Below are 26,104 nucleotides of genomic sequence, written 5' to 3'. Positions count from 1 at the left end.
GCCCCCCAGTCACACACCTCTCACACCCGCCCGTCACACACCTCACACACCCCCCCCCCCGTCACACACCTCTCACACCCGCCCCCCAGTCACACACCTCACACACCCACCCTCCAGTCACACACCTCTCACACCTGCCCTCCAGTCACACACCTAACACACCCACCCCAGTCACACACCTCACACCCGCCCCCCAGTCACACACCTCTCACACCCGCCCCCAGTCACACACCTCTCACACCCGCCCACAGTCACACACCTCCACACTCGCCCTCCAATCACACCACCTCACACATCCGCCCCAGTCACACACACACCTCACACACCCGCCCCAGTCACACACCTCACACACCCGCCCCCCAGTCACACACCTCACACCCGCTCTCCAGTCACACACCTCACACCCGCCCTCTAGTCACATACCTCTCACACGCGCCCCAGTCACACACCTCTTACACCCGCCCTCCACACACCTCTCACACCCGCCCCAGTCACACACCTCTCACACCCGCCCCACAGTCACACACCTCACACACCCGCCCCAGTCACACACCTCACACACCCACCCCACAGTCACACACCTCTCACACCCGCCCCAGTCACACACCTCACCCGCCCCACAGTCACACACCTCTCACACCCACCCCACAGTCACACACCTCTCACACCCGCCCACACACACCTCACACACCCGCCCTCCAGTCACACACCTCACACACCCGCCCCCAGTCACACACCTCCTTCTCTCCCGCCTCCATCACACACCTCTCACACCCGCCCCCGTCACACACCTCTCACACCCGCCCCCACACACCTCACCCGCCCCCCAGTCACACACCTCACACACCCGCCCCACAGTCACACACCTCACACCCGCCCCACAGTCACACACCTCTCACACCCCCCCCAGTCACACACCTCACACCCGCCCTGTAGTCACACACCTCACACACCCGCCCCAGTCACACACCTCACACACCCGCCCCCCAGTCACACACCTCACACCCGCCCTCCAGTCACACACCTCACACCCGCCCTCTAGTCACACACCTCCACACCCGCCCCAGTCCACACACACACCCCCCCCCCCCCACACCTCACACCCCCGCCTCCAGTCACGCACCTCACACACCCGCCCCACAGTCACACATCTCACACCCGCCCCACAGTCACACCCTCTCACACCCCCCCCAGTCACCACTCACACCCCCCTGTAGTCACACACCTCACACACCCGCCCCAGACACCTCACACCCGCCCTCCAGTCACACACCACCTCACACCCTCTCTAGTCACACACCCACACCCCACCCGCCCCCAGTCACACACCCACACACCCGCCCCCCAGTCACACCTCACACCCCCCCCAGTCACACACCTCACACCCCCCCCAGTCACACACCTCACACCCGCCCTGTAGTCACACACCTCCACCCCCCCCAACACCCACACCCCGCCCTCCAGTCACACACCTCACACCCTCTCTTTCACACACCTCACACACCCGCCCCAGTCCACACCTCACACACCCCCCCCAGTCACACACCTCACACCCCCCCCAGTCCCACACCTCCACCCGCCCCCCAGTCACACACCTCACACACCCCCCCCAGTCACACACCTCACACACCCCCCCCAGTCACACCTCACACACCCACCCCACAGTCACACACCTCACACACCCTCCCCCCAGTCACACACCTCTCACACCCACCCCACAGTCACACACCTCTCACCCCGCCAGTCACACACCTCACCACCCCCCCAATCACACACCTCTCACACCCGCCCGTCACACACCTCTCACACTCGCCCTCCAGTCACACACCTCTCACACCCGCCCCAGTCACACACCTCTCACACCCGCCCCACAGTCACACACCTCTCACACCCGCCCCACAGTCACACACCTCACACACCCGCCCCACAGTCACACACCTCACACCCCCTCCACAGTCACACACCTCTCACACCCGCCCCACAGTCACACACCTCACACACCCGCCCTCCCAGTCACACACCTCACACCCGCCCTCCAGTCACACACCTCACACACCCACCCCACAGTCACACACCTCTCACACCCGCCCCCCAGTCACACACCTCACACACCCACCCCACACACACCTCACACACCCGCCCTCCCAGTCACACACCTCTCACACCCGCCCCCCAGTCACACACGTCACACACCCGCCCCCCAGTCACACACCTCACGCCTGCCCCACAGTCACACACCTCATACCCACCCCCCAGTCACACACCTCTCAACCACCCCACAGTCACACACCTCTCACACCTTGCTTTCACCACTGCCCGGGGCCCTGCTTGGGCTCTGCAGCTGTGTCCCAAGGCTGCGCCATAGATTTGTCTACTCCTTCCCCTGCCCCCTCCCTGCTTCCTCCCGGCCTCTGCAGTCTTCCTGCTCCTCCACCTACGTGATTGCCTCGGGCCCCAGGCAGCTCCTCCCCCGGGATGTCCCATGCTCTGTTCTGTGACTGCCTTGCTCTTGATCACCTTGATGGCTGCTGCAGTGCAGGCAGAAACCCCGTAGTTCTCTGTTCTCTACATGTCCCCCTTGGCCACCTGTTAATCAGGGTGGTCATTTCCACCCTGTGGTTTAAAGGGCCCAGGTGCGTGTGGTGCATGTGGCCTGGCATATAGCAGGTGCATGGTGCGCCTGTGCTGTATACAGTAGGTGCCTATTGTTTTTTGTAACAATAAGATTCCGGTCAGTGTTTGACACGTGCAGTAGGTGCTTAGTGAGTGGTCATCAGATGAGTGAATGGAGAGGTGTGCAGGCCTCCCAGGAACCCAGGGGTAGCCCTGACATCTGCCCTCCCTGCAGCCATGAGGATGGCACCGTGAGGTTCTGGGATGCCTCGGGTGTGGCGCTGCGGCCGCTCTATAAGCTGAGCACAGCTGGCCTCTTCCAGACGGACTGTGAGCACGCTGACAGCCTGGCCCAGGCTGCCGAGGATGACTGGCCACCCTTCCGCAAGGTAGGCCCCCCGCCAGCCCTGATGAGCTGGTCCCAACTCTGCCTGGACTCATTACTCCTTCCCATCCCTCTAGGTGGGCTGCTTCGATCCCTACAGTGACGATCCCCGGCTTGGCGTGCAGAAGGTTGCTCTCTGCAAGTATACAGCCCAGATGGTGGTGGCTGGCACTGCAGGCCAGGTAGGGCTGGGTGTCCCCTGGGTTGGAGATGTCAGGGAGGCTTTCTGGAAGAGATGGGTCTGAACTGGAGGGTCTGGTGGAGAGGGAGATGGACTGGCACAGGCAAAAGCCAAGGTGGGAATAGGGCTCTGGGTGGGGCTGGCTGGGGTGAGGACAGATGGGAAGTGCGCCTGTCGCTGGGGGAACCACGGTGTTGAGGAGGGGCGGGAACTCATGTCAGTGCTGTGCTCTGGCACTCACACTACATACAGGAGGGGCTCAATGTGTCCTTATTGCTAAATGGGAGATAAAGGCTCAGGGTAAGGGTGAACATTTGCCCTTAGAGGGCAGGGACTAGTGTGTCTTGGTCACCACTGTGTTCCTTGTGCTCAGCGAGGGCCTTGGTATACAGTAGGCATTCAGTGAGTGCTTATTTAGCTGATGAACTGAAGACAGTCCTAGAACCACCTTGGTGGTGGCTGGGGCTGCTTCAGAGGCTACAGGCTGAGTGGGGCCCAGGGCTGCCCCTCCCCTGTGCTGATGCTCACCCTGCCTGGCTGTGGGCTCAGGTGCTGGTACTGGAGCTCAGTGATGTGCCGGTGGAGCAGGCAGTCAGCGTGGCCATCATAGACCTCCTCCAGGATCGCGAGGGCTTCACGTGGAAGGGCCACGAGCGGCTGAGCCCACGCACGGGACCGCTGCCCTGGCCTGCTGGCTTCCAGCCCCGTGTCCTGGTGCAGTGCCTGCCGCCAGCTGCTGTCACCGCTGTCACACTCCACACCGAGTGGAGCCTCGTGGCCTTTGGTACCAGTCATGGCTTTGGCCTCTTCGACTACCAGCGCAAGAGCCCTGTGCTGGCCAGGTGTGTGGGGTGGGGACGGCTGGGCAGCTGGAGCCCCCAGCGAGATGGGGTCTGGGCTTCTGTTTCCACCTCTCATGTTTGGTGTGGCAAAGGCCCCACTAACCTCCATTGCCCCATAAGAAATAACCTGGCAGCTCCAAGAAGGAGATTCTCAGCACCAGCAGCAGCTAGGTCCACAGGACTGCGCCAGAGGGGCTGTGACTCCCTGACCTGGGTGCCTCCAGAGGCCAGCAGGAGTGTGGTGGCTGCTCCAGGAGGCTGCTCTGTAGCACAACTGGACCCTGTCTTCCCCCAGGTGCACTCTTCACCCCAACGACTCCCTAGCCATGGAGGGGCCGCTCTCCCGGGTGAAGTCTCTGAAGAAGTCGCTGCGCCAGTCTTTCCGGCGCATTCGTAAGAGCCGTGTCTCAGGCAAGAAGCGGGCTGCTAATGCCAGCAGCAAGGTGAGCTGGGGGGAGCTGCATGGGAGCTGTGCCTGTGTCCTGTGCCTTGGCCTGGCCCTGGCCTGGGACCCCTGGGGCCTGCTTAGCTCAGTGCTCCTCCCTCGGCAGCCCCTGGGCCCTCCAGAGGGATGGGTGAGCTGAGCTGGGTGGTGGAGGAATGGTAACAGAACATAGGGCGCAAAGCAGGATGCAAGCCGCTGGGGTGCTAGGGAGATGGTGTTCAGGAGCCCCTGCCTGGCAGTTGCAGGAAGCCAATGCACAGCTGGCCGAGCAGGCCTGCCCCCACGACGTGGAGATGACGCCCGTGCAGCGCCGCATTGAGCCCCGCTCTGCCGATGACTCCCTATCAGGCGTCGTGCGTTGCCTATACTTTGCCGACACATTCCTTCGAGATGGTAAGGCAGGGGCAGAGAAGGGGCAAGGGTTGGGGAGGCTGGCCTCAGTTGGCCACGTGGGAGATGGGTGGTGGGACTGCACCTTCCAGGAGGTTTGAAAGTTTTACTGAATGTGGCTGGGCACAGTGGCTCACGACTGTAATCCCAGCACTTTGGGAGGCCGAGGCGGGTGGATCACCTGAGGTCAGGAGTTTGAGACCAGCCTGGCCAACATGGTGAAACCTTGTCTCTACTAAAAATACAAAAATTAGCCAGGTGTGGTGGCGGGCACCTGTAATCCCAGCTACTTGGGAGGCTGAGGCAGGAGAATTGCTTGAATGTGGGAGGCGGAGGTTGCAGTGAGCCGAGATCGTGCCACTGCACTCCAGCCTGGGCAACAGAGTGAGACTCTCTCAGAAAAAAACCCTTACCATCCAGCTCCCCCAGCGGGACTGCTGGGTCACCCCCCCGTCTCCCTTGGGGAGCTGGATGGTAAGGGATTTTTGAGTGAGCTGGGTGGGCCTCTCAGATCTGAGCCAGGAGAAGGGAGGTTGAGGCCTGGTGGATGACAGTGAGGGAGGGGCACCAGCCAGTGCCCACATCCCGGGGCGGGCATATGTGTGGGCAGCTGCCCAGCCACTTGGCTGGAGTGGAGCAGGTGAGGGTCGAGGAGTGTGGCCCAGGGAGGTACTGCTGCTGGCCAGGGGCTGAGGACCTAGCTTTGATTCTCGGTGGCCTGGGAGCCCTGGGAAGGTCCTGGGTTTGTCGATTGAGTCACTGATTGATTTTGAACTTGTACAATGGGAGAATTTCAAACATACACAAAAATAGAGAGGTGGAAAGTTGTCCCACATATCTCACATGCCTGCCACCAGCCGTGTGCGCCTTGCGGAGTCTGCCCACCTCCTCCCCCACACTCTTTGCTGGTTTTTTGCTGGGGTATTTTAAACGAAAACCCGGACACAAGCACTTCAGCGTGTTCCTGACAGATGTCACTGACAGTCACTGCTCACATCATGTCCTGTAGAACCAATGTGAATTCCTGAGTGTCATCTGCTTGGTCTATGAGCTCAGCTTTCTGATGCCATTTATTTGTTGAGAGTCTTTGTGCAGTGGATTTTCCCACTGTCTGGATGTGGCGGGTGCAGCTGGAGGTGGGGAGTTCTTTGGCTTTTTGTTTTTTTCTGACTACAAAGACCCAGAGGAGGACAGCCTGGGCTTTTTTACTTGTTCCACTGTCCTGAGAAGGCTGACAGGTTCATGTTCATGGCTGGCTGGGGCTCCTGTTGGGCATGTTTTGAGTTGCGCAGACACTTACTGCCTCAGGATCCATCGGGTCATCAGAGCAGGTGGTGAGTCTGCTCTTGCTTCTGCTGGGCTGGGCTCCGATTCTCCACTAAAGCTTGTCCCCCAGAGGTTCAGTTCACACAGGCAGAGCAGGGTCGATGGGTGGGCGTCCTAGGTGTCCCCAGGCTTGGCGGCTTCCTCTGGCTGCCACATAGGGAACACACTGAAGACGAAGGGGGTGAAGCAGAGCTGAGACAAGGCGCACCTGTCGACAGGACTAGCAAGGGGATGCGGGGGTGGAGAGAGGAGTCGGGGTCTTCTGGGGCTTGGGGCCTGAGTGATGCTAGGATGGAGCTGCGTTTACTGAGATGGGGGCTGAGGGTGCAGTGGGATGGGGCAGGAGGGCTCAGGGTCTGGTTTGGGTGCCCATCGGCATCCTGTGCAGATGCGCTACAACTGTTCGGGCCTCTGCAGGAGGGCTACATCCTGGGCTCTGACTGCAGTCAGCAGCGTAGAGCTGGGGTCTCAGGCCTTGAGACTGGAGGTCACCAGGGAGGCATGGGACAGGAGGGAACCAGCCCTGAGTCCCAGGGTGTCATAGTTAGGAAGCAGGGGTACAAGAGAGGCAGGGCGGGACCTGCAGTCTATGGGGAGACCACAGGGGAGATGCCTGGCCCACAGGGAGCTCCCTCTTCATGCACTTGTTTTCTGCAGGGGCCCACCACGGGCCCACCATGTGGGCTGGCACCAACTCAGGCTCCGTGTTCGCCTATGCGCTGGAGGTGCCGGCGGCAGCAGTGGGTGGTGAGAAGCGGCCTGAACAAGCGGTGGAAGCCGTGCTGGGCAAGGAGGTGCAGCTGATGCACCGGGCACCTGTAGTGGCCATTGCCGTGTTGGACGGGCGTGGCCGCCCACTGCCTGAGCCCTACGAGGCCTCACGGGACCTGGCGCAGGCACCTGACATGCAGGGTGGTCACGCTGTGCTCATCGCGTCTGAGGAGCAGTTCAAGGTGAGCCACTGTAGTCTGGGGGGGACTCCCCTCCAGGCCCCAACCTCATGGACACCACTGGACCCTCTAGAACCCCTTCCTGCCTGTATCCCCCACTGTTGGGACCCTAATTCCCTTGCACCCCAGAAAACACCCCCAGTCAGCAGAGAACTACTGAAGAACCCTGATACCCCCTCAGCCTGCTCAGTTCCCCTGGGAGGGCAGTAATCTAGTCCTATCTCACTGTGCCCTACAAGGCTCCTGTACCCTGCCAGACCCCTGATTCCAGTCCCCAGGGGCTCTGCCTCGAAAGAACTCTAGGTTTGGTGGGGATACCAGTCTCATCTTGGCACTCTGTGATTGATTTTGTCACAGATCGAGAGAGGGCCTGGGAGGTTTCTGGAGTACAGTGTGAAGTCTGGAGTTTAGTGGGGCAGTCAGGTGTACAGGCAGGGGAGGCCACATGGCAGTGCAGCTGGGCTTTGTGGTGGGAGCTGGTGGGTCAGCAGCTATGAGGGTGAGAGGCCCTGGGGATGAGGACAGAGCCAGGCTATGTGCTCACCGGCCACCTGCTGTCAGGTGTTCACACTGCCCAAGGTGAGCGCGAAGACCAAGTTCAAACTGACGGCCCATGAGGGCTGTCGTGTGCGCAAGGTGGCACTGGCCACGTTTGCCAGTGTGGCCTGCGAGGACTATGCTGAGACCTGCCTGGCCTGCCTCACCAACCTGGGTGACGTCCACGTCTTCTCGGTGCCTGGCCTGCGGCCCCAGGTGCACTACTCCTGCATCCGGAAGGAGGACATCAGCGGCATTGCTTCGTGTGTCTTCACGCGCCATGGCCAGGGTGAGACGGGGCAGAGGCCAAGGAGGCCTTCCTCAGGCGAGCGAGCTGAGCGGGACCAGTACTGCCTGGGAGCAGGAAGGGCACTCTGGGTGGGCACTGGCCCAGGCCATGGAGGAGCTGTGGTTGGTGGCATCTCCTAACTGCACTCCTCATTCTTCTGTTCACCCAGGCTTTTACCTGATATCCCCGTCAGAATTTGAACGCTTCTCCCTAAGTGCCCGGAACATCACAGAGCCGCTCTGCTCTCTGGACATTAACTGGCCCCGCGATGCCACCCAGGCCAGGTGGGTGGAGGGGCAGCCCCTAGCCTGGGGGACCTGTGACCAGGGCCAGGTCTCATCCCACCCCCGAGATTGCCTTCCCTGGGCGCCGGAGTGGGAGGGCAAGGATCTAGGGTGCCAGCCTCGAGTCATCCACCTATGATCCCCATCATGGCCTCATCTCTGCAGTTACAGGCTCCGAGAGTCACCCAAGCTGAGCCAGGCTAATGGGACTCCAAGCATCCTCCTGGCCCCACAGAGCCTTGATGGAAGCCCTGATCCAGCCCACAGCAAGGGACCTGGTGAGGGGGGCATGAAAGGGGTCCAGACCCTGGCCCCACAGTGCCCTGGGGGAGGGAGTCAGTACTCACATAGCTCAGGGATCGGGCAGGCTTCTGTAGGAGATGGGTGGTTGTGTGCTCATTGGTGCCACCCCTCACCATGGGCTGGCTGCCTTTGGGTCTGTGTCCCCAGGCCCCCAGGTGCAGAGGGTACTAAGGGTCCTGGTAAGGGCTGATCACTTGCTCCCTGCAGACACCCCAGAGCCACCCGAGGCTGCACTCTCACCCATGTCCATCGACTCAGCCACCAGTGCTGACACCACGCTGGACACGACAGGGGATGTCACGGTGGAAGATGTGAAGGATTTTCTGGGGTGAGGCTGGTGGGCAGGTCCACAGGAGGGGCTGCCCTGTCCCCTAGGCCTCCTCCCCAGGGCTGCCAGGGGCTTCCCCGCTCCAACCCGAGCACCATCCCCATCTTGCAGCTCCTCTGAGGAGTCGGAGAGGAACCTGAGGAACCTGGCAGAAGACGAGGCCCATGCCTGTGCCATCCTGATCAAATGAGGTGCTGCAGGGGTGGGGCCCTGGTCCTCACCACTGGCAACGTCCACCCCCTTCAGCCCCTGCCTGGGTACCACTTGGCCCTGCTCTACCACCTGGGACCGTGGCAGGCCCCTTGCGATGGTGGCAATCTGAAACCTGGCTGCCTTCCATGGAGTGCCTCAGTTGGGGCTCACTCAGACACCACTGTCATGGCTGGGTATTGGAAAAGCAGGGCCAGCCCCTCAGCCCTTGCATGTGGCAGGTGGTGGTTAGGACAAGACCAGATTAAACCACTTAGAGGTGGCAGTAGTTTGGAGCTTGGGAGCTGGTTTGGCCAGTCTGCTTCATAGATGAGATCACTGAGGTGCATGAGGTCAGGTCTCATCAGTTGTGCCCAGCAAGTGGCTGACTTACCCTGCCCGAGTCTGTGTGGATCCTCACCTAGATCTGGGGCCCATAGGTCTGCCCAGTGCATTTGCTGCCTCGTGCTCCCAGCCACCTGACTGGGTCATAGCCTCACCCTGCACAGGACATGGACACCTCCCAGCTCTTTGGTGCCCCTCCCTGGCCTCAGTGGGGCATATGTGGCCTGGTGCTTGGATACCCACCTGGAGACTTAGCAACCCCATCTCAGGCGGTTACTGAAGGGCCCTGCCTGCCCTGCAGAGGAGACAGTGGCAGCACCTGTGTGGTCCGGCCACTGTGGCAATTCATCTGCCCTCTTTGGCCCTCCCTCACCTTCTGCTGATATCTCTTCTTTCCCTCTCCAGGAAGGCCAGAACTATCCCGACCTCCACCTGCCCTGCTCGGAGCTGGAGTGCTGGATCCCTGGCACCTACCTGGCCCATTAACATAGACCCACGCCTGCTAACATGTAGGCTCCACTGGGACCTGCTGTCCTGTCCTGCCTGACCCTGGGCCCTGGAGCAGCACCATTCCCAGGGTGTGGGCCTGGGACGTGGGTCAGAACTGAGCCCTCCTGCAGGCATTTGGCTGCCCTGGGGGACCAATGCCTAGGGAAGAGGACAGGTGGGGCCCAGCACCTTGTGCCACCTCCCGCTCCACACACCGTCCTTCCCCCTCACTTTGCAAAGAGTATTTTTCTAGCGCCTGGGCTGGACAGTTGTTTCTAAAACTATTTTGGTACCTGCTCCTGGGCCAGTCCCCAGCCTGTCATGAGTGTGTGTGTCTGAGTGTGGATGTGACTGGGAGCTCTGCTGGGCATCCACAGCTGGGGCCTAGTCAGGTGTGTGTTGGGGGGGGTAGGCGGGCCCAAGATGAGTTTTCCTGTAGATTGTACCTTGGGGTTTTTTCTGTTATTTTGTTAAAATTAGCGCCATTTTAATATTAAAAATACTGATTTTTAATATTGAAAATAAAAGCATTTAATATCTCTTAAAGGGCAACCACATCTGCTTTATCCCTGGCAGAGAAGTGAGGGGTTTCACACATGTGCTCACACTGTGGAGGGAGTCGGATTTCCCAGACCCCTGAGGGCACCTGTCAGGGTCATCCCCATTGGTGCTGCTTGAGGCTACTGGGGACTGTGGCACTGGACGTGGCTGGAGCAGGCGTTGTCACCTCAGTACATTCTTTGCTAGCAGACAGTGGATGAGGCTCCTTCCTCTTCCTCACCAAGCCTGGGGCTGTGCCAGCCTGTCTTAGGCCAGGGTCTTGTGGAAGGCACTCCAGGCATGGAAGCAGCGGGTAAAAGCGTGCTGCTCGTTGCCCTTGCGGACCAGGCGCAGCCGGCGCGGCCGCTCATGTTCCTTGGACCGCATGTGCTGAATATACACCTGGCAAGGGGACAGTGAGCCTTGGGTGATGACCCCGCCCTGCCCACAGGCCCACCTCGGCCCTCCCTCCACCCAGCTTACCTGGCAGGCCTTTAGGCTCAGCTTGATCTCCACCTGGCTAGTCTGGGTCCCCACCCACATGTAGACCTGTGGGGGCAGCAGAGGAGATATGGTCGCATGGGTGCCTGGGAACACCCCTTTGCTCCTGGCTCCAAAATTCCCATTTATAAGTCTACGGGTGCCTCCTCAGAAGGGCAGGGCCAGTGGCAACATCGCACCTCTTGGCCATTGTCTAGCAACATGATGTCGTCATCTGCCAGGTCATCTTGACAAAAATCGGAGCATTTCTCAGTCACTGCAAAGTAGCCCTTCTCATTGGAGCACCTGGGAATCAAGGGTCAAGGTGAGGCCAGAGGTCATAAGCAGCAGTGCCAGGACCGAGGGGGGGGTCAGGGCCCTGGCCTCACCGGAAGAGCCGTGTGTGCTTCATGTACTCGGCATCGTCATCATAGGGCTTCTGTGCCCCAATGCCCACCCAGAAGAAGTTCTCAGGCTCCTCGCCTTCGTTGATAACCTGTGGGAAAGGCCAGTCCAGCCCAGGGCCCCTGCCTGCCCTGGCTCCCCTGTGTGTGCCCGCCTCCCTGCCCGCCTGCCTCCTGACCTGCTTGCTGTAGAAGGTGTCAAACATGGTGTTCAGGATGTCTTCTGCCAACTTGGCTTCGTCAGGGTCTGATGCCCGGCCCACCCAGGCATACACGATGCCCTGGTTGTCCTCACTCTCAAAGGGAACCTGGGGAGTGTGCAGGGGTGGGGGTGGGGGTGTTTGCAGCTGGCTTAGCCCCCAAACACCCCACCCCTTGGTCCACGGAGTCCTGGCTCACACCCACAACCCCACCTTGAGAATGAAGCAGAACTCGGAGTTGAGAAGGCTGGAGTCAGTGTTGATCTGGATGCACCTGTGGAAGGGATGGGGGCATCAGCAAGGAGTCTGGCCTGGCTCCCTGACCCCTGCTCGCCACTGTGTCCTCCCCCAGCCAGGCACCGGGTGCAGAGGGCGCTGCCGTTGGTACGGATCTGGTAGAGGCTGGGCTGCTGTGCGCCCTGGGCCGCCTTCCTCTTGCCCCGGTGGATGATGAACTTCCTCTTGAAATGGGACAGAAACTTGGGGTTCTCCTGCTGCTGCGTCATGCGTACCACCTGGGGATGTGGAAGTGTTAGGGGTAGCTCCCTGGACCCCCACCTTCCCCTTGGGAGCCTAACCTTCGCTGGGTCTGGGCCCCACCACACCCCTCCGCCTGGCCTCGGGCTCGCGGGGCTGCCAGGCACACCTCCAGCTTCCCAGGGAAGAGGCTCTCGAACTTCTTCTGCAGGCTGAAGGTGAAGGTGAGCCAGCCCATGTTGGAGGCTTCCCGGCCCTGCCAGAAGTACACAATGCACTGGAAGTCCTCCTCTGGCTGCTTCTCCTCTGCCTCAGCTGTTGCCTCCTCGCCTTCTTTGCCCTCGGCCTTCTCCTCCTTGTCTTCCTTCTTTTCCTCCTCCTCATACTCCACGGGCACCCAGTACCTGCCGGGTTGGAGGGTTGTGAGCAGGGGCTCGAGCCCCCAGCACTAGGGGAGGGACCTAAGGAAGGGAGTGCTGAGGTGGCACCTGCAGAGGAAGACGTAGCAGTCCTGCGTATAGAAGTGGCCAAACTCCTCTTCCGGCAGCCGTGCAAACTTCTTGCCCTCCAGCACGAAACCCTCCATGCCGTCTAGGTCTTCGTTCCACTCCTCCATCAGCTGCTCCGCCTGCAGGCGGCAGGGACCCGCCCCGCGGCAGGTCTGAGTGCGCGGTGCGCATAGGGCCCGCCCTCGGCCCGCCCCCTGGCCCCGCCCCCACCTCCGCCAGCGACATGGGCGGCTGCCGCGGCAGGAAGAGCGCAGTGAGGTCAGCCTTCATCTGGTCTTTCTTCTCGGCGTCGCGTTTCACCTTCCCCGAGAGACCCGGGCTCTGCAGCACGGCCTCCGCGTTGCGCGTGTAGTCCACTGTCAACACGTCGTCCCAATTCTTGAACTTGGCCTTGAACACCTGCCAGGGAGGCCATCAACTAACCATGAGGGGTGCGGCATGGTTAAGGTTAGGGTTGGAGGAAGTAGCCCGAGGCTTGAGGCGGGACCCAAGGGAGATCTAGGGCGGGGCTTGGGAGGCGGGGCCTCGGACACGGAGGTAGGAATAAGAGTGGCAGCTTGCAGAGGGGGCGGGGTCTGGGCAGTCAGCAAAGAGGAGGTGGGTTTGGGCCCAGCTCTGTAGGAAGACAGTGGAACCACAGGAGTCAGGGCATGTCAGGGTGCAAGGGATCCTGGAGAGGGGCCTCCGAAGCAGCAAGCGCACCTGCGCCTCGGTGCCCTCGAGGCTGCGGCTGACCGTGGCATGGCGGGGCCGGTGCAGCATCCCGCACAGCTCCTGACCCAGCTTGAGGGCAGCAGCGCGCACCAGGCGCGGGGACTTGCGGCCGAGCCAGATGAACACGTCGGACCAACAGTCCAGAATGTACACGCAGCGTGTGTCCAGCAGACTCTGCAGCTGCAGACCGGGAGCCTGGAGGTCAAAGTCCAGCCAACAGGGAGGGATCCGGCCCCGCGCCCTCCTCCTGCATCTCTTACCAGGCGCATTCTTGGCATCAGCTCCACCTTGGGACGCTGCTTATGTTCCACGGAGAGCTTGTAGTTGATCTGCGGCAGCTCCAGGTAGCCCAAGCCCAGGCCCACCTGGCAGGAAGGATGAGCATGGCAGGGAAGGGGTCTGGAGACAGGAACCTCACCCACACAGCCCTCTGCTCTGGAACCAGCCCTGCCCTGCAGCGTGGCTCACTGACTGCTCCCGTTTTCCCCTCCCCGTCAAGGTCTTTTTAGGGCTATCCTTTCAGAAGGGCTATTAAATGGTGTTTTCCCTGCCTGCCCTCTCCAGGCCCTTCATGTCATTTCTAATTCTCTAACTTGTCCCTTTCCTGTTCACAACAATCTGGTTAATTGAGCCAAGGGTCCCAGCCCTGGCACTAGGTGCTTCTGTCTCCCCTCCGGCCCCACCATCCTGGAAAGACTCAGTCAGGCTACTTCTCCAAAGCAGCCTCCGGACCTTTGCTCATACTGTTCCTTGTCCAGAAGGTGGCACCCTCTCCCTACCAAAGTCGAGATGGAGCCCACAGCCAACTACATCGGTGTGTAGCCTATTCCCCCGGTCAGCGGGTGAACTTGGGAGGCCAAGGTGGGCCTCAGCAGCAGGGCTCACCTTGTACAGCTTGGGCTGAGGCGGCCAGAAGTCATCAGGCACATGCTTCTTGATCTCAGAGGGCTCCCCACCCAGTGCCTCCCAGAACTCTGGGAGCTCCTGGCCCTGCACCAGCAGTGTGATCTCGGCCTTCCCTTTCCGCTCATTCTTGTTAATTTTCTCTGCAAAGAGCCTGAGAACAGGACGCAAAGCCATCAGCGAGGCTCGCACCCCTTTCCTTCCCACAAAAGACCCCACAGTATCCTCGTACCTGGCCTTGGTGGTGCTGCTCAGTGTGGCCTGGGCCCCCCGCCACACGTAGATGTCTAGCCCTCGGTCCAGAAGGAAAACAAACCTGGACAGAAAGGGGCAGGAAGGAGCTGTGATGGGGCATGGGGCAATGGTCACCCCAAACTCCTGATCCCACCAAAAAAATCCCTCACTATGGGGTTTCTAGGTAAGCCTCAGGGATCCCCCGCCAAGCTCGTGGGCAGGAGTTAAAGGGGTTGCTAGAGGGCCTCCTCTTCTAAGAGGCCCACACCTGCCCCCACTGGTGGGGAGGAGGGTGAGGGTGAAGCACCTCCACCTCACATTGTTGGGGCTCACCTTGGGTCCAGAGAGGCCCCCTTGAGGGGCACAGGTTCCAACTTGATGTTCTTTTTCCCATACACACGATACATCCTGGGCACAGGACAAGAGTGGCTCAGTGTAGGCACCAAGGGCCTAACTTAGCCACAACACCCTCCCCTCCACCCCTTGCCAGCGGACTCCAGGTCCATGCCCCCCACTGCCCCCATGCCCTCACCTGGTGACGTAGTGCGTGTCTTCCACAGTGTAGAAGCCACTGGCTGTTCCACCCTCAATGTAGGAGATGTCGTTGTCAAACACCTGTGTGTGTGAGGGTGTGGTTCTTCATCACTGAGCTGCTCCCTCCCCCACCAACCACTGCCTCTCGGGTGGGGTACAGAGTTGCATACAGGTGAACTGAGCTACAAATCTACGATGCCTGTAATCCCAGCACTTCAGGAGTTCGAGACCAGCCTGATCAATGTGGAGAAACCTCGTCTCTACTAAAAATACATAAATTAGCCAGGCGTGGTGGCACATGCCTATAATCCCAGCTACTCAGAAGGCTAAGGCAGGAGAACCACTTGAACCTGGGAGGTGGAGGCTGCAGTGAGCCAAGATCGGGCCTGGGCAACAAGAGCAAAACTCTGTCTTAAAAAAAAACAAAAAAACAGATCTGGCTGGGCACAGTGGCTCATGCCTGTAATCTTAGCAGTTTGGGAGGCCAAGGCGGGTGGATCACCTAAGGTCAGGAGTTTGAGACCAGCACTACTAAAAAAATACAAAAATAGCTAGGGATGGTGACACATGCTTGCAATCCCAGCTACTTGGGAGGCTGAGGCAAGAGAATCGTTTGAACCCTGGGGGCGGAGGTTGCGGTGAGCCAAGATTGTGCCACTGCACTCCAGCCTGGGCAACAGAGCGAGAGTCCGTCTAAGAAAAAAACATACACAGCTGGGCATGGTGGCTCATGCCTGTAATCCCAGCACTTCAGGAGTTCGAGACCAGCCTGATCAATGTGGAGAAACCTCGTCTCTACTAAAAATACATAAATTAGCCAGGCGTGGTGGCACATGCCTATATCCCAGCTACTCAGAAGGCTAAGGCAGGAGAACCACTTGAACCTGGGAGGTGGAGGCTGCAGTGAGCCAAGATCGGGCCTGGGCAACAAGAGCAAAACTCTGTCTTAAAAAAAAACAAAAAAACAGATCTGGCTGGGCACAGTGGCTCATGCCTGTAATCTTAGCAGTTTGGGAGGCCAAGGCGGGTGGATCACCTAAGGTCAGGAGTTTGAGACCAGCACTACTAAAAAAATACAAAAATTAGCTAGGGATGGTGACACATGCTTGCAATCCCAGCTACTTGGGAGGCTGAGGCAAGAGAATCGTTTGAACCCTGGGGGCGGAGGTTGCGGTGAGCCAAGATTGTGCCACTGCACTCCAGCCTGGGCAACAGAGCGAGAGTCCGTCTAAGAAAAAAACATACACAGCTGGGCATGGTGGCTCATGCCTGTAATCCCAGCACTTTGGGAGGCTGAGACGGGTGGATCACGAAGTCAGGAGATCGAGACCATCCTGGCTAACATGGTGAAACCCCGTTTCTACTAAAAATGCAAAAAATTAGCTGGACATGGTGGCAGACGCCTGTTGTCCCATAGCCTCAGGAGGCTGAGGCTAGAGAATGGTGTGAATCCGGGAGGCGGAGCTTGCAGTGAGCCGAGATCGCGCCACTGCACTCCAGCCTGGGGACAGAGCAAGACTCTGTCTAAAAAAAAAAAAAAAAATACACATCTGTGCCTATAAACATACACACATGGGGGTGTTAGGATGTATGAAAAATATGGATGCGTTCACCTACGTGTGTAAAGATGCCAGCAGCATGTTTAGATGCATGCATATCAGGGTACACAAGCAAGTGGGTTCATGGAAGAGTGGAAACCTGGGTGAATATGGGTAAAAAAAATCTCAGGCGGGGGGTATTTGTACATAAACTCCATGTGTGTGTACATGCGAACATATGTCCAGGTATAACCAGCTGGTGGCTAACACTGCTCAGTAATTTATTCAAGACTGGACTCTGGTCCCACCCTTGGCCCCACCTCCTTGGCACCCAGCTGTGTCCCTGCCTCCTAATAACAGGTTTTGGCCTTGCCTTCTCGCTGCTCTCGACAACACCCCTTCCAACCTACTCTCAGCTCCCGTGTCAGCCCACTGGTCTAGCTCCCGCGCCCAGCCTTGTACCCTTACCCTTGCCCGGCTGAATTCTGCCCCATGTTCCAGAACTCTCCTTTACTGACCCAGGCTTTGGCTACCTTAGACCTCACCCTGCCCTCTGCCTTAGGTCCCGCACAGTATCGTTGATCCAGCCCCCTTTAATCCCAGCTCCCTACCTGCCCACCTGTTCTGCCTACCTTCCTTGGGCCCACTGCCCCTGCACCAGAGTTCTCTGGGTCCCCCACTCTGCCCACACCCAATTTTATTGGGCTGGCACCTGCAGGAACTCCTCGCTCTCATCGCCCATCTCCTCCCGGACAGTGCGGCACTCGGCACCCAGGTAGTTGCGCAAGTTGACAGCGTGGATGGCAGAGCAAGCTTTCTTGTCGAGTGTGGCCTCCCCACCAATCCAGTAGTAGATCTCCCAGTTGAGAGAGCCGCTGTCATCCAGAAAGGTCTGGAAGCCAAGGCACCATCCACATCAGCCTTCATGCTGGCTTTCCGGCAACCCCAGAGAGGCCACTCTGTACTGCCCCTGGGCAGTACAAAGGTGCCTGGAGTACCTCTAGCAGCATGCCCACCTCCCACCTGGCCTCCCTGAACAAAACTCTAGAGTTGGGGACTAAGCCATCTTAGAGGAAGGCACTGGGCCACATGGCCCCTAACAGCATGCCAGGCCCTCACCTTGAGCACGATGTAGCAGTCAGCCTCGTAAAACTTGCCGTGGAAGGCTTCCTCCACTAGCACAGGCACGAAGTTCTCGATCTGCCAGATAGTCAGGCCGGGCAGCTGGCCCACGTCCTCCGTGAAGAACTCGGAGTAGTCAAGGCGTGGCTTCTCCAGGCCCTGGTCCCAGCGCCGCACCTTCCTGCCGGGGGCCCGGGCATCTGCGCTCTCCTGGGGGCAGAGTCACAGAGCATGGCTTGACTCTGTGAAGCCACTCAGGCTAGTGTTTACTTGCTACCCACACCTCAGGGACTTTGCACAGCTGTTCTCTCTGCCCAGCGCCCCCCATCCCTCTTGGCCAGGGTCAAGGCCGGGGTCAGCCTTCAGTAGAAGTTAAGGCTCCCTGCCCTGTCCCAGCCCTGGCCTGGCTTACCTCCTGCTTTTTGTTCTTCTCCTGGGCAACATCTGACATGCCTTTCAGCACCTGCTTGGCCTGGTCATCCTGGGCTGAGTCCTTGCGCCTCCGCAGCCGCATCTTGCGAGCCATAGGATCCTTGGGCCCACTCCCTGCTTAAGGGAGGGGCAAACAGCTGAGCCCTCACTGGGCCTGCTGCCCCCTTGGGCATGCGACCCACCAGGGGCCAACTCTACCCACCAGGGTTCAGAAAGCTGTACGCCACCCCATTTACATGATGTCATCTGAGGCCTGGAGAGGAGCCCCTGCTCCCAGGCCAGATCCTTCCCCACTCACCAGCTGCAGCCGCAGCCACGGTAGCAGGGGAGGCACCTGCCAGCCGCAGCTGGTTCTGCAGAGAGAAGTCAATGTTGTACCACTCAGCGGCACGGTCTGCGGGCTTGGGCGGCATGACCAGGTTGGGGTTCTCCCGCACATCCAGGACCTGCCCCGTAGGGTGAGCAGAGCTGGCACTGAGCCTGGGTCCCACCTCCCAGACACACCAATCCAGTTTCTTGCTCTTGGCTGCAGCCGCCAAGGCTGAGAGGTCAGGGACCTGGGTTCTCCTCCCACCCACCTCTGGGGCTGGTTGGGGGTTTAAATGAGACTGTGGAGTGTACTCTGGACGCAGGGAGGTGGCCCACCTTCTCCCCACGGGCACCCTGGCACTGGCCACCCCCCTCAGGAGGCCTCTGCTGGGACCCCCTTGCTCCAGGGCACACCCCTTGCTCATTTCTCTTGAGCCCTCTAAGCCAGCATGCCTGACCTCGATCTCCGTCAGGAAATGGATGGCTTCTGGGAGGGTCACCAGGCGGTTCTTGTTAAGGACAAGTTTCCTTAGCTTTGGGCACCTGTGAAGACAGGGCCGGCCAGGGCCTCAGGGAGGTGATGGACAAGGGGAAGTGGGCAAGAAAACCCCTAGTCCCAGGCAGGGGAGGCAGGTAGGGTCAGAGGACCAGGCAGCGGTCTCTATTCTCTGCCTGAAGGACTTCTCCGAGCCAAGAGACCATGTTATGGGCACTGTGACCTCCAGAAGGGGAGGGAAGCAACACTGCGTTCCCACCTCATGTGGCCGTGTCCCTAACAGTGCCCTCCCAAGGGTGCTCTCAGGAGCTCAAGTTGGGAATGGCCAGCATGGGACTATGGTCTTCATCCACAAAGGTGAATTAACCGGTTCGGGCGCAGTGGCTCAAATCTATAATCCCAGCACTTTGGGAAGCTGAGGCAGGTGAATCATTTGAGGACAGGTGTTCAAGACCAGCCTGGCCAACATGGTGAGACCCCATCTCTACTAAAAATACAAAAATTAGCTGGGCGTGGTGGCACACGCTTGTAATCCCAGCTACTCAGGAGGTTGAGACAGGAGATTCGCTTGAACCCGGGGCTCGGAGGCTGCTATGAGCCGAGATTGCACCACTACATTCTAGCCTGGGCAACAGAGAGAGACTCTTGTCTCAAAAAAAAAAAAAAAAAAAAAAAGGCCGGGCGCGGTGGCTCAAGCCTGTAATCCAGCACTTTGGGAGGCCGAGACGGGCGGATCACGAGGTCAGGAGATCGAGACCATCCTGGCTAACACGGTGAAACCCCGTCTCTACTAAAAATACAAAAAACTAGCCGGGCGAGGTGGCGGCGCCTGTAGTCCTAGCTACTCGGGAGGCTGAGGCAGGAGAATGGCGTGAACTCGGGAGGCGGAGCTTGCAGTGAGCTGAGATCTGGCCACTGCACTCCAGCCTGGGTGACAGAGCGAGACTCCGTCTCAAAAAAAAAAAAAAAAAAAAAAAAATTAACCCATCTTCATTTTGTCTGCCTTGCACCGACCACAGGGTGGGCTCTGACTACGATCCTGGGGTTCTCTGTGCTGGGAGCGCCCCTGCTAGCCCCAGCCCTGCCCAGCACCTGCAGAGACTTTCAGGGATCAGCTCCAGGTTGTTGTTGGCAGCCATGAACTCCTCCAGGTTGGTGAGCTTGCCGATGCCCGAGGGTAGCCCATCAAAGTCCAGCTTGTTGGAGTTCAGGTACAGCTTCTTCAGCTTGCTCAGCTTGCAAATGGCTGACTGGAGGGGGAATGGGCAGGGGTGGGAGGTCAGGGCCAGGCTCACCGCCTCCCTCCCATCCCCCTACCGAAGGTATCTGACGCACGGGCAGTGAGGTGAGCTGATTTCGGGACAGGTTCAGAGTTTCCACGTGCACCCACTGGTCTATGCACAGGGACAGCTCTGTGATCTGGTTGCTGCTGAGGTTGAGGCGGCGCAGGCTGGGGAGGGTGTACAGACACTCAGGCACCCGCGTCAGGTCGTTGCAGGACAGGTCCACATCTGGGGTGCAGGGTGGGGTGCATCAGCTGGGGCCCATACAGCAGGTGCCAGGGCAGCCAGCTCTAGTGTGAACCCCAACTCTGCCACCTCTAAGCTGCGTGACCTTAGGCAAATGACAACTGCTATGCGCCCAAGTTTCTCCATTTGGACAAACTCCCTCACACGGGGCTTGGGAGGGGTGTCTGGGCATAAAGTCAGTGTTAAGGTATCATCATAATCGCAGAAGTCACTGTAACATAACTGCAGCTTCTTCCCTCTGGGCATTGGTCTGAGGAGCAGGGTTCAACCCCCTTCACCCATAAGGAAGCAAGAGGACCCAGAGGGGGCCACAGCTCAGAGGGGCTCCTGGGGCTGCCTGACCTGAGAGGTTGCTCAGACCCTCGAGGCTGGTGGGGAGGTTACTCTGGGTGCGCTGGGTGCTCCGCAGGTGCAGGGTCTGCAGGGCGGTCATCGCTGGGAGCTGCCTGCCAGGGTGATGTGAGTGGTCAGGGCCAGGGCCCACCTACGGGGTGTCAAGGGTGGGGCTTGGCAGGGCAGGACCAACAGCACAGGGCCCTGAGGGTAGGTGTAAGGTCACATCTGGCTGAAGGGACAAGCCCAAGGGTGGTTGTAGGGCGTGTAGGCAGGAAGACAGGACTGAGAGGTGGACATGATACTTAGGAAGTTGGAGGCTGAGGGGTGCTGCCTGCATGGAGGGATGGCTGGGCCCAGTGGAGAAGGGCTGGGGCCCTGGGAAGTTAACGGGCCAGGCCAGACTCCTCAGGGTGTCTTCTGCAGGAGTGCGGCCCGAGGGGGCGCCCACCGGAGCTGTGCATGCAGCAGGGGGTTCCCATTGAGCACGAGCGTCTGCAGGTGCACCAGGCGGCGCATCTGCGGGGGCAGGCTCTCCAGGCGGTTCTCGCTGAGGTCCAGGTACAGCAAGTCAGTTAGGTTGATGAAGAGCTGGTTGGGGATGGTGTCGATACTACGGGTGGGGAGCAGGAGCCACCTGAGTCAGCACCGGCCACCCTTCCAAGGCCCACCTGCCCCCTGCCCCCTGCCCCCGGCTGGCCTGGCACCTGTTATGGCTGAGGTTCAGCACCAGCATGTTCTTGGCATTCTCCAGCTCCCGCGGGCACTCTGTCAGCTGGTTGTGGCTCAAGTCCTGGGTAGATGGGGCAAGACCCAGGTCAGGGGAGTCTCCACCCTGCCAGGCTTCTGCCAAGCTTGGGGATCAGGCCAGGGCACTGAGTTGGGTGTAGGGGTAGATGAGGGGGTTTCAGGGCCAAAGGGAAACAGTCAGGGACTTGGGAGGAAGAGTGCCTGGGTTAGGGATCTGACTCCAAAAGTGACCTCAGGCAAGGTACTATCCACTCCAAGACTCAGTTTTCCCATCTGCAAAATGGGATGACAATGGCCCCAGGGACTTTTATAGTGAGTGGGGATTGAATGGTCCGGATAGCATAGGGGCTAGATGAGTGGGTAGCCACTGACCAGGACTGAGAGGTCATCTAGCTTGAAGATGTCATCGGGGACTCCGGAATTCTTCAGACAGTTGGCTCGGGCCACGATGGCCTGGGAATAAACCGTAAGAGTCTATGATTCCTGGCTTCCACTCCCAGGAAGGAACAGAGAGTCTAGAGAGGGACACTTCCTCAGGGAGCTCACCAGAGGCCAGGCCTTAGGACTCTCTTACCTCTGGCCTTTGATCAAATAGCCCCACTCTCTTAGAGGGCTCTTACTAGCCTCCCAGTGAACTCCTATTCCTCCCAGTGAACACCTCAAAGCCCAGCTCAAATGTGCCCCAGCCCAGCACAGGGCCCTCAGGGAATCTTTTCTGTTCCAACAATTTCTCTTCTTTTTTTTTTTGAGACGGAGTCTTGCTCTGTCACCCAGGCTGGAGTGCAGTGGCTGGACCTCAGCTCACTGCAAGCTCCGCTCCCCGGGTTTACGCCATTCTCCTGCCTCAGCCTCCCGAGTAGCTGGGACTACAGGCGCCCGCCACCTCGCCCGGCTAGTTTTTTGTATTTTTTAGTAGAGACGGGGTTTCACCGTGTTAGCCAGGATGGTCTCGATCTCCTGACCTCGTGATCCGCCCGTCTCGGCCTCCCAACGTGCTGGGATTACAGGCTTGAGCCACCGCGCCCGGCCAATTTCTCTTCTTCTTAATTCCAGAAGGTAAGATAGGGGCGAGGGCTGAGTCAGGGTTTTCAGAACACACGGAGAGAACTGGAAATCAGCATCTGGACTGAGAGGAAGTCTGCTTTCTCTCCCTACCTTAAGGCTGACACCTCCTTACACCTTACAGAGATGCAGAAAGCTTGAGCATGAGAGGGAACAGGGCCAGAGAATGGTGCTGTGACTGCAAGTGGCAACGGGAGTCACCGGAGCTGCCCCGCCACTTCTCCAGTCCGAATGCCTGCGTGGCACCTGCTGCTGCTTCCCGAGGTCACTGCTGCCCCTCCCAACCACTGCACTTGCAGATGAGACGCAGAAAGCAGAAGGGATTTGTACAAGGTCACATCGCCAGGAAGTGGCAAAGCCCAGCTTTGAACTCAGAGAGTCCAAGTCAGAAGCTGTGCCCTAAACATCTCCAGGGCTCTGACTTCAGATGGGAATGGCCCTTGTTGAGGCCTACAGGGTCTGACCAAGGGGCCTGATGCTCTGGGACATTCAAGTCTTTGGGTACAAGGTACACGGTGCTCCTGGCCAAACCCTACTCAACCCCAGCTCTACCACTGCCTGGCTCTGTGACCTGGGGCAAGTAATCTGCCTTGGTGGCCAAGTTTCTCTTCCGCAACATTAGTGAAGGGTTACAGCATATGAAAAAATCCTAACAGAATAATGGGAACATGGCTCAGCCTGTATTGGTTATTATTACTGTAGTTATTGTCCATAATGGCTGGTAAGATTTTGGATTTATCTTTTTCCCGAGGGAATTAGGGCACTGCTGTAACCTCTAACAAGGGGGCCCCTCTTGTGACACCTGAGCCTCTAAGCCTGACACGGAGGTGGGCAGAGATGCTGGCCCAGCCTGGTGTGTGGCCCAGGCTTCATGTCCCTGGCCAGACCCTGGTCCCGACCCCAAGCCTGGTGGCCTCCCGGCCAGCACTCACGCGCAGTGACGGCAGGCTGGACAGTTCCCCGTGAAGCGTGGTCAGGTTGTTGTGGCTCACAGACAAGTGTTCCTGGGCCGGAATGGGGAGCACAGACTCAGCACGGTGGATGGGGTGTCCAGAGTCCCCGCCTGCCTCCATAACTCTGCACCATCCAGGAAGGCCTCAGCCACGCTGGCCCAATTCTCCCTGCAGCCTCCCTCCCTCACAGACCCAGCCTCTTCTTGCATACCTCCCTGGACAGGGTGCCCACTCCCTTTCTTCCAGCTGTGCTCATAGCTGTCGGTGTTCTTCCTCTCTCTGGAGAAGTCGTTTGCCTTCTCCACAGGCTCTGCCCATCTGGCTTATCCACAGGGACCCTCCCCTGGCTGCCCAAAGCCCCTTACCAGCTTCTGCAGGGCAGCCAGTTCCTCGGGCAGGTAGCAGAGGCCAGTGCGGTTCAGCTTCAGCCATCGCAGGCTGGTCATGGCCTTAACATTCTCAGGGAAGTAGCCGCCCTGGGGGAAGGATGTCAAGGTGAAGCACAGAGCCCCTGCTCACCACCTTCTATGGCTCCTCCAGCCCATGGGAGCCTTTGGGGAGCCACAGAACCAATTCTCACCAGCTGTGAGAACACAGACAAGTCATTTCATCGTTGCACCTCAATTTCTTCACCCATAGAATGGGACTAATAAAAGCCCCCCTGTGACAAAAGTGTTGGCCTAAGATTTGTCTATCCTGGCCGGGCGCGGTGGCTCAAGCCTGTAATCCCAGCACTTTGGGAGGCCGAGACGGGCGGATCACGAGGTCAGGAGATCGAGACCCTCCTGGCTAACACGGTGAAACCCCGTCTCTACTAAAAATACAAAAAAAAAAAACTAGCCGGGCGCGGTGGCGGGCGCCTGTAGTCCCAGCTACTCGGAGGCTGAGGCGGGAGAATGGCGGGAACCCGGGAGGCGGAGCTTGCAGTGAGCCGAGATCGCGCCACTGCACTCCAGCCTGGGCGACACAGCCAGACACCGTCTCAAAAAAAAAAAAAAAAAAAAGATTTGTCTATCCTACTGGATTCTGGGCCCCAGGAGGGCCAGGACAAAAATGGCTTGTTTCAGGTGAGAGCCCAGCACCCGGCACTGTGGTTAGCTCTGCTCAAATTCCTTCACCCAGCATTCCACACTCTGACTGGAGGCCTGGGGTGGGGGATTCCCCCGTCCAAACCTTTGCAAAGGCCCCACCCGTACCCTCACCCTGCCATCAGCACACAGGCGATCCACACAGCCAGGGCCAAACTCTTGCTTGCGGAGACCGTGGCTCCCCACCCTGCAGGGCAGGACCGCATCACTGCACTCCCCCAGTGTGTGAACACCCACCTTGGCACCCAGCCCTTGTGGCACCAAGTCTGGGGCAGCACGTGCCTTCAGTGCCCGCGGCTGGTATTCCTTTCCCCCTAGGGCCACATTCCCAGCTGGTGACTCAGACTCTCCCAGTTCAGCAAAGAGGAACGGAGACCCCAGGTTAGGGTGGTAGGGATGGGGTCAGGGAAAAGTGGCGTGGCCACTTGTACTTGGGGTCAAACGTGTGTACACATGCAGGTAAATGCAGGAAAAACCTGCGTTTTCGTCCTCAGCCCCAGACTGACAACCCAGGCAGACCCTGCCAGTCACCCATCCTGAAGGTGAGGCTGACCCTCCAGCCAGCTCTTCCCTCCTCTCTTTCTCTGCTTCCCCTATGGTACGTCAATGCCTGTCTCATTCCTGAGTCCTGGAACCACCTCCCGCCCCACCCATTGGCTACAGAGAGCTGGGCTCCGTCATTTTCTCTCTCAGGACAGCAGCTGCTCAGACAACTGCCACCCAGCACCTGGCACACCCGCCTGACACACTTTCCACACCAACAAATCTCACTACACCCCTTGCATCCAAGGAGGCGACTTTTAAGCCCCTTCACCGGCTGAGAAAGCCAGGGCTCTGAGAGGGGAAGTGATCTGAGAGGCCCAGGATCACACAGGATGGCGGGTGGCGGTGGCGGGGAGAGGGCAGTGATGAGTCGGCTCCACACCCGCCCCTGGGCTGCCAGGCCGCCATCCCTGAGTCAGGGCCTGGCTTGGGCGTGTGACCTCTGGCGGGCGGGGAGGCTCGCCCGACCCCCAGGCCACCGTCCGGCCCAGATAGATAACACGGACGCGGGGTGGTGGCTCCCGGCCGGGTCCCCGGAGGGACTCCGAGCCCAAGCGTCCGTCCTGGGCCTGCCCGGCCTCGGTCTCCCCGTACAGGCACCGGGCGGAGGCCTCGGAGGTCCATTCCTGGCCAGGGGAGAGCCCCACCCCCGCCCCGGCCGCAGTCCCGGGGACGCGCAGGGCCTGGAGCCGGGCGGGACAGGAAGCGGAGGCCAAGCGGGCCGGGCGGAAGAGAAGGCCTGCAGGGAGGCCCGGCACGCGCCTGGTCCAGCTCACCTTGAAGTCGTTGCTGCTGAGGTCCACGCCACGCACGAACGGCAGCACCCCGGTGGCCTCCATGGCGCCCCTCTCGCTGCCGGGCCGGGCAGGGCTAAGGAGGGCCGGGGCGGGGGCGGTGCGGGGAGACACGGGCTGGGCCAGCGCCGGCCCCGCCCCTTTAACCCGCCCGCGCCTGTCGCTTTCTGCCGGGAAGTGTAGGCTTTAGGCTTCTTAGGGCCTCAGTTTCCCCGTCTGTTCGAAGACTGCGGTGGCATCAAGGATTGCTGGGCGTCTCCTGTG

The 26,104-nt window shown here is 59.5% G+C and overlaps 2 protein-coding genes across 7 annotated transcripts in view; one reads left to right on the top strand and one right to left on the bottom strand.

The window, feature by feature from the left end:
- Positions 1–10,418, top strand: part of LLGL1 (LLGL scribble cell polarity complex component 1) — a 23,282-nt gene extending 12,864 nt beyond the window's left edge. Inside the window, exons 12-23 of one of the 3 annotated variants that reach the window (XM_033196414.1) lie at positions 2,849–3,002; positions 3,076–3,180; positions 3,729–4,021; positions 4,317–4,464; positions 4,712–4,859; positions 6,840–7,135; positions 7,694–7,958; positions 8,128–8,242; positions 8,408–8,520; positions 8,753–8,873; positions 8,985–9,064; positions 9,813–10,418. In XM_033196414.1, the coding sequence (XP_033052305.1) occupies positions 2,849–3,002; positions 3,076–3,180; positions 3,729–4,021; positions 4,317–4,464; positions 4,712–4,859; positions 6,840–7,135; positions 7,694–7,958; positions 8,128–8,242; positions 8,408–8,520; positions 8,753–8,873; positions 8,985–9,063 (1,837 nt within the window). In that variant the 3' untranslated portion in view covers position 9,064; positions 9,813–10,418. Of the gene's footprint in view, positions 1–2,848; positions 3,003–3,075; positions 3,181–3,728; positions 4,022–4,316; positions 4,465–4,705; positions 4,860–6,839; positions 7,136–7,693; positions 7,959–8,127; positions 8,243–8,407; positions 8,521–8,752; positions 8,874–8,984; positions 9,065–9,812 lie in introns of all 3 variants that reach the window. The other 2 variants (XM_033196422.1, XM_033196404.1) reach the window with 2 other exon arrangements.
- FLII (FLII actin remodeling protein) lies at positions 10,382–26,104 on the bottom strand. 4 transcript variants are annotated; one of them, XM_033196387.1, is made up of 30 exons: positions 25,823–25,928; positions 23,781–23,891; positions 23,395–23,466; positions 21,773–21,853; positions 21,358–21,443; positions 21,102–21,263; positions 20,660–20,763; positions 20,124–20,299; positions 19,881–20,038; positions 18,751–18,835; positions 18,282–18,429; positions 17,964–18,100; positions 17,549–17,761; positions 17,142–17,321; positions 14,890–14,972; positions 14,691–14,765; positions 14,356–14,439; positions 14,106–14,277; positions 13,481–13,585; positions 13,209–13,400; positions 12,717–12,905; positions 12,486–12,625; positions 12,167–12,401; positions 11,881–12,035; positions 11,734–11,794; positions 11,500–11,628; positions 11,306–11,412; positions 11,117–11,222; positions 10,920–10,985; positions 10,382–10,838 (listed from the first exon to the last, which is right to left on the bottom strand). In XM_033196387.1, the coding sequence occupies exons 1-30, from the start codon at positions 25,883–25,885 to the stop codon at positions 10,704–10,706; spliced, it is 3,810 nt and encodes a 1,269-aa protein (XP_033052278.1). In that variant the 5' UTR covers positions 25,886–25,928; the 3' UTR covers positions 10,382–10,703. The 4 variants fall into 4 exon arrangements, with proteins under 4 accessions (XP_033052278.1, XP_033052260.1, XP_033052270.1 ...); XM_033196395.1 differs by having other exon boundaries at positions 10,704–10,838; positions 17,964–18,097; positions 25,823–25,898; XM_033196369.1 differs by having other exon boundaries at positions 10,382–10,985; positions 25,823–26,104.

This window comes from Trachypithecus francoisi, unplaced genomic scaffold (genome assembly GCF_009764315.1).
Source record: "Trachypithecus francoisi isolate TF-2019V2 unplaced genomic scaffold, Tfra_2.0 Contig01665, whole genome shotgun sequence".
Lineage (NCBI taxonomy): Eukaryota > Metazoa > Chordata > Mammalia > Primates > Cercopithecidae > Trachypithecus > Trachypithecus francoisi.
The sequence above is the reverse complement of the archived record's forward strand: the minus strand, read 5'-3'. Positions and strand labels throughout refer to the sequence as shown.

Excerpts from the sequence above, each read along its gene's own strand:
- FLII (XM_033196369.1), bottom strand. The coding sequence starts at position 25,885 with ATGGAGGCCACCGGGGTGCTGCCGTTCGTGCGTGGCGTGGACCTCAGC. Across the intron at positions 20,039-20,123 it reads ATCAGCTCACCTCACTGCCC|TCAGCCATTTGCAAGCTGAG; the intron begins GTGCGTCAGATA and ends TTCCCCCTCCAG. Across the intron at positions 18,430-18,750 it reads ATTTCCTGACGGAGATCGAG|GTCCTGGATGTGCGGGAGAA; the intron begins GTCAGGCATGCT and ends CCTACGGGGCAG.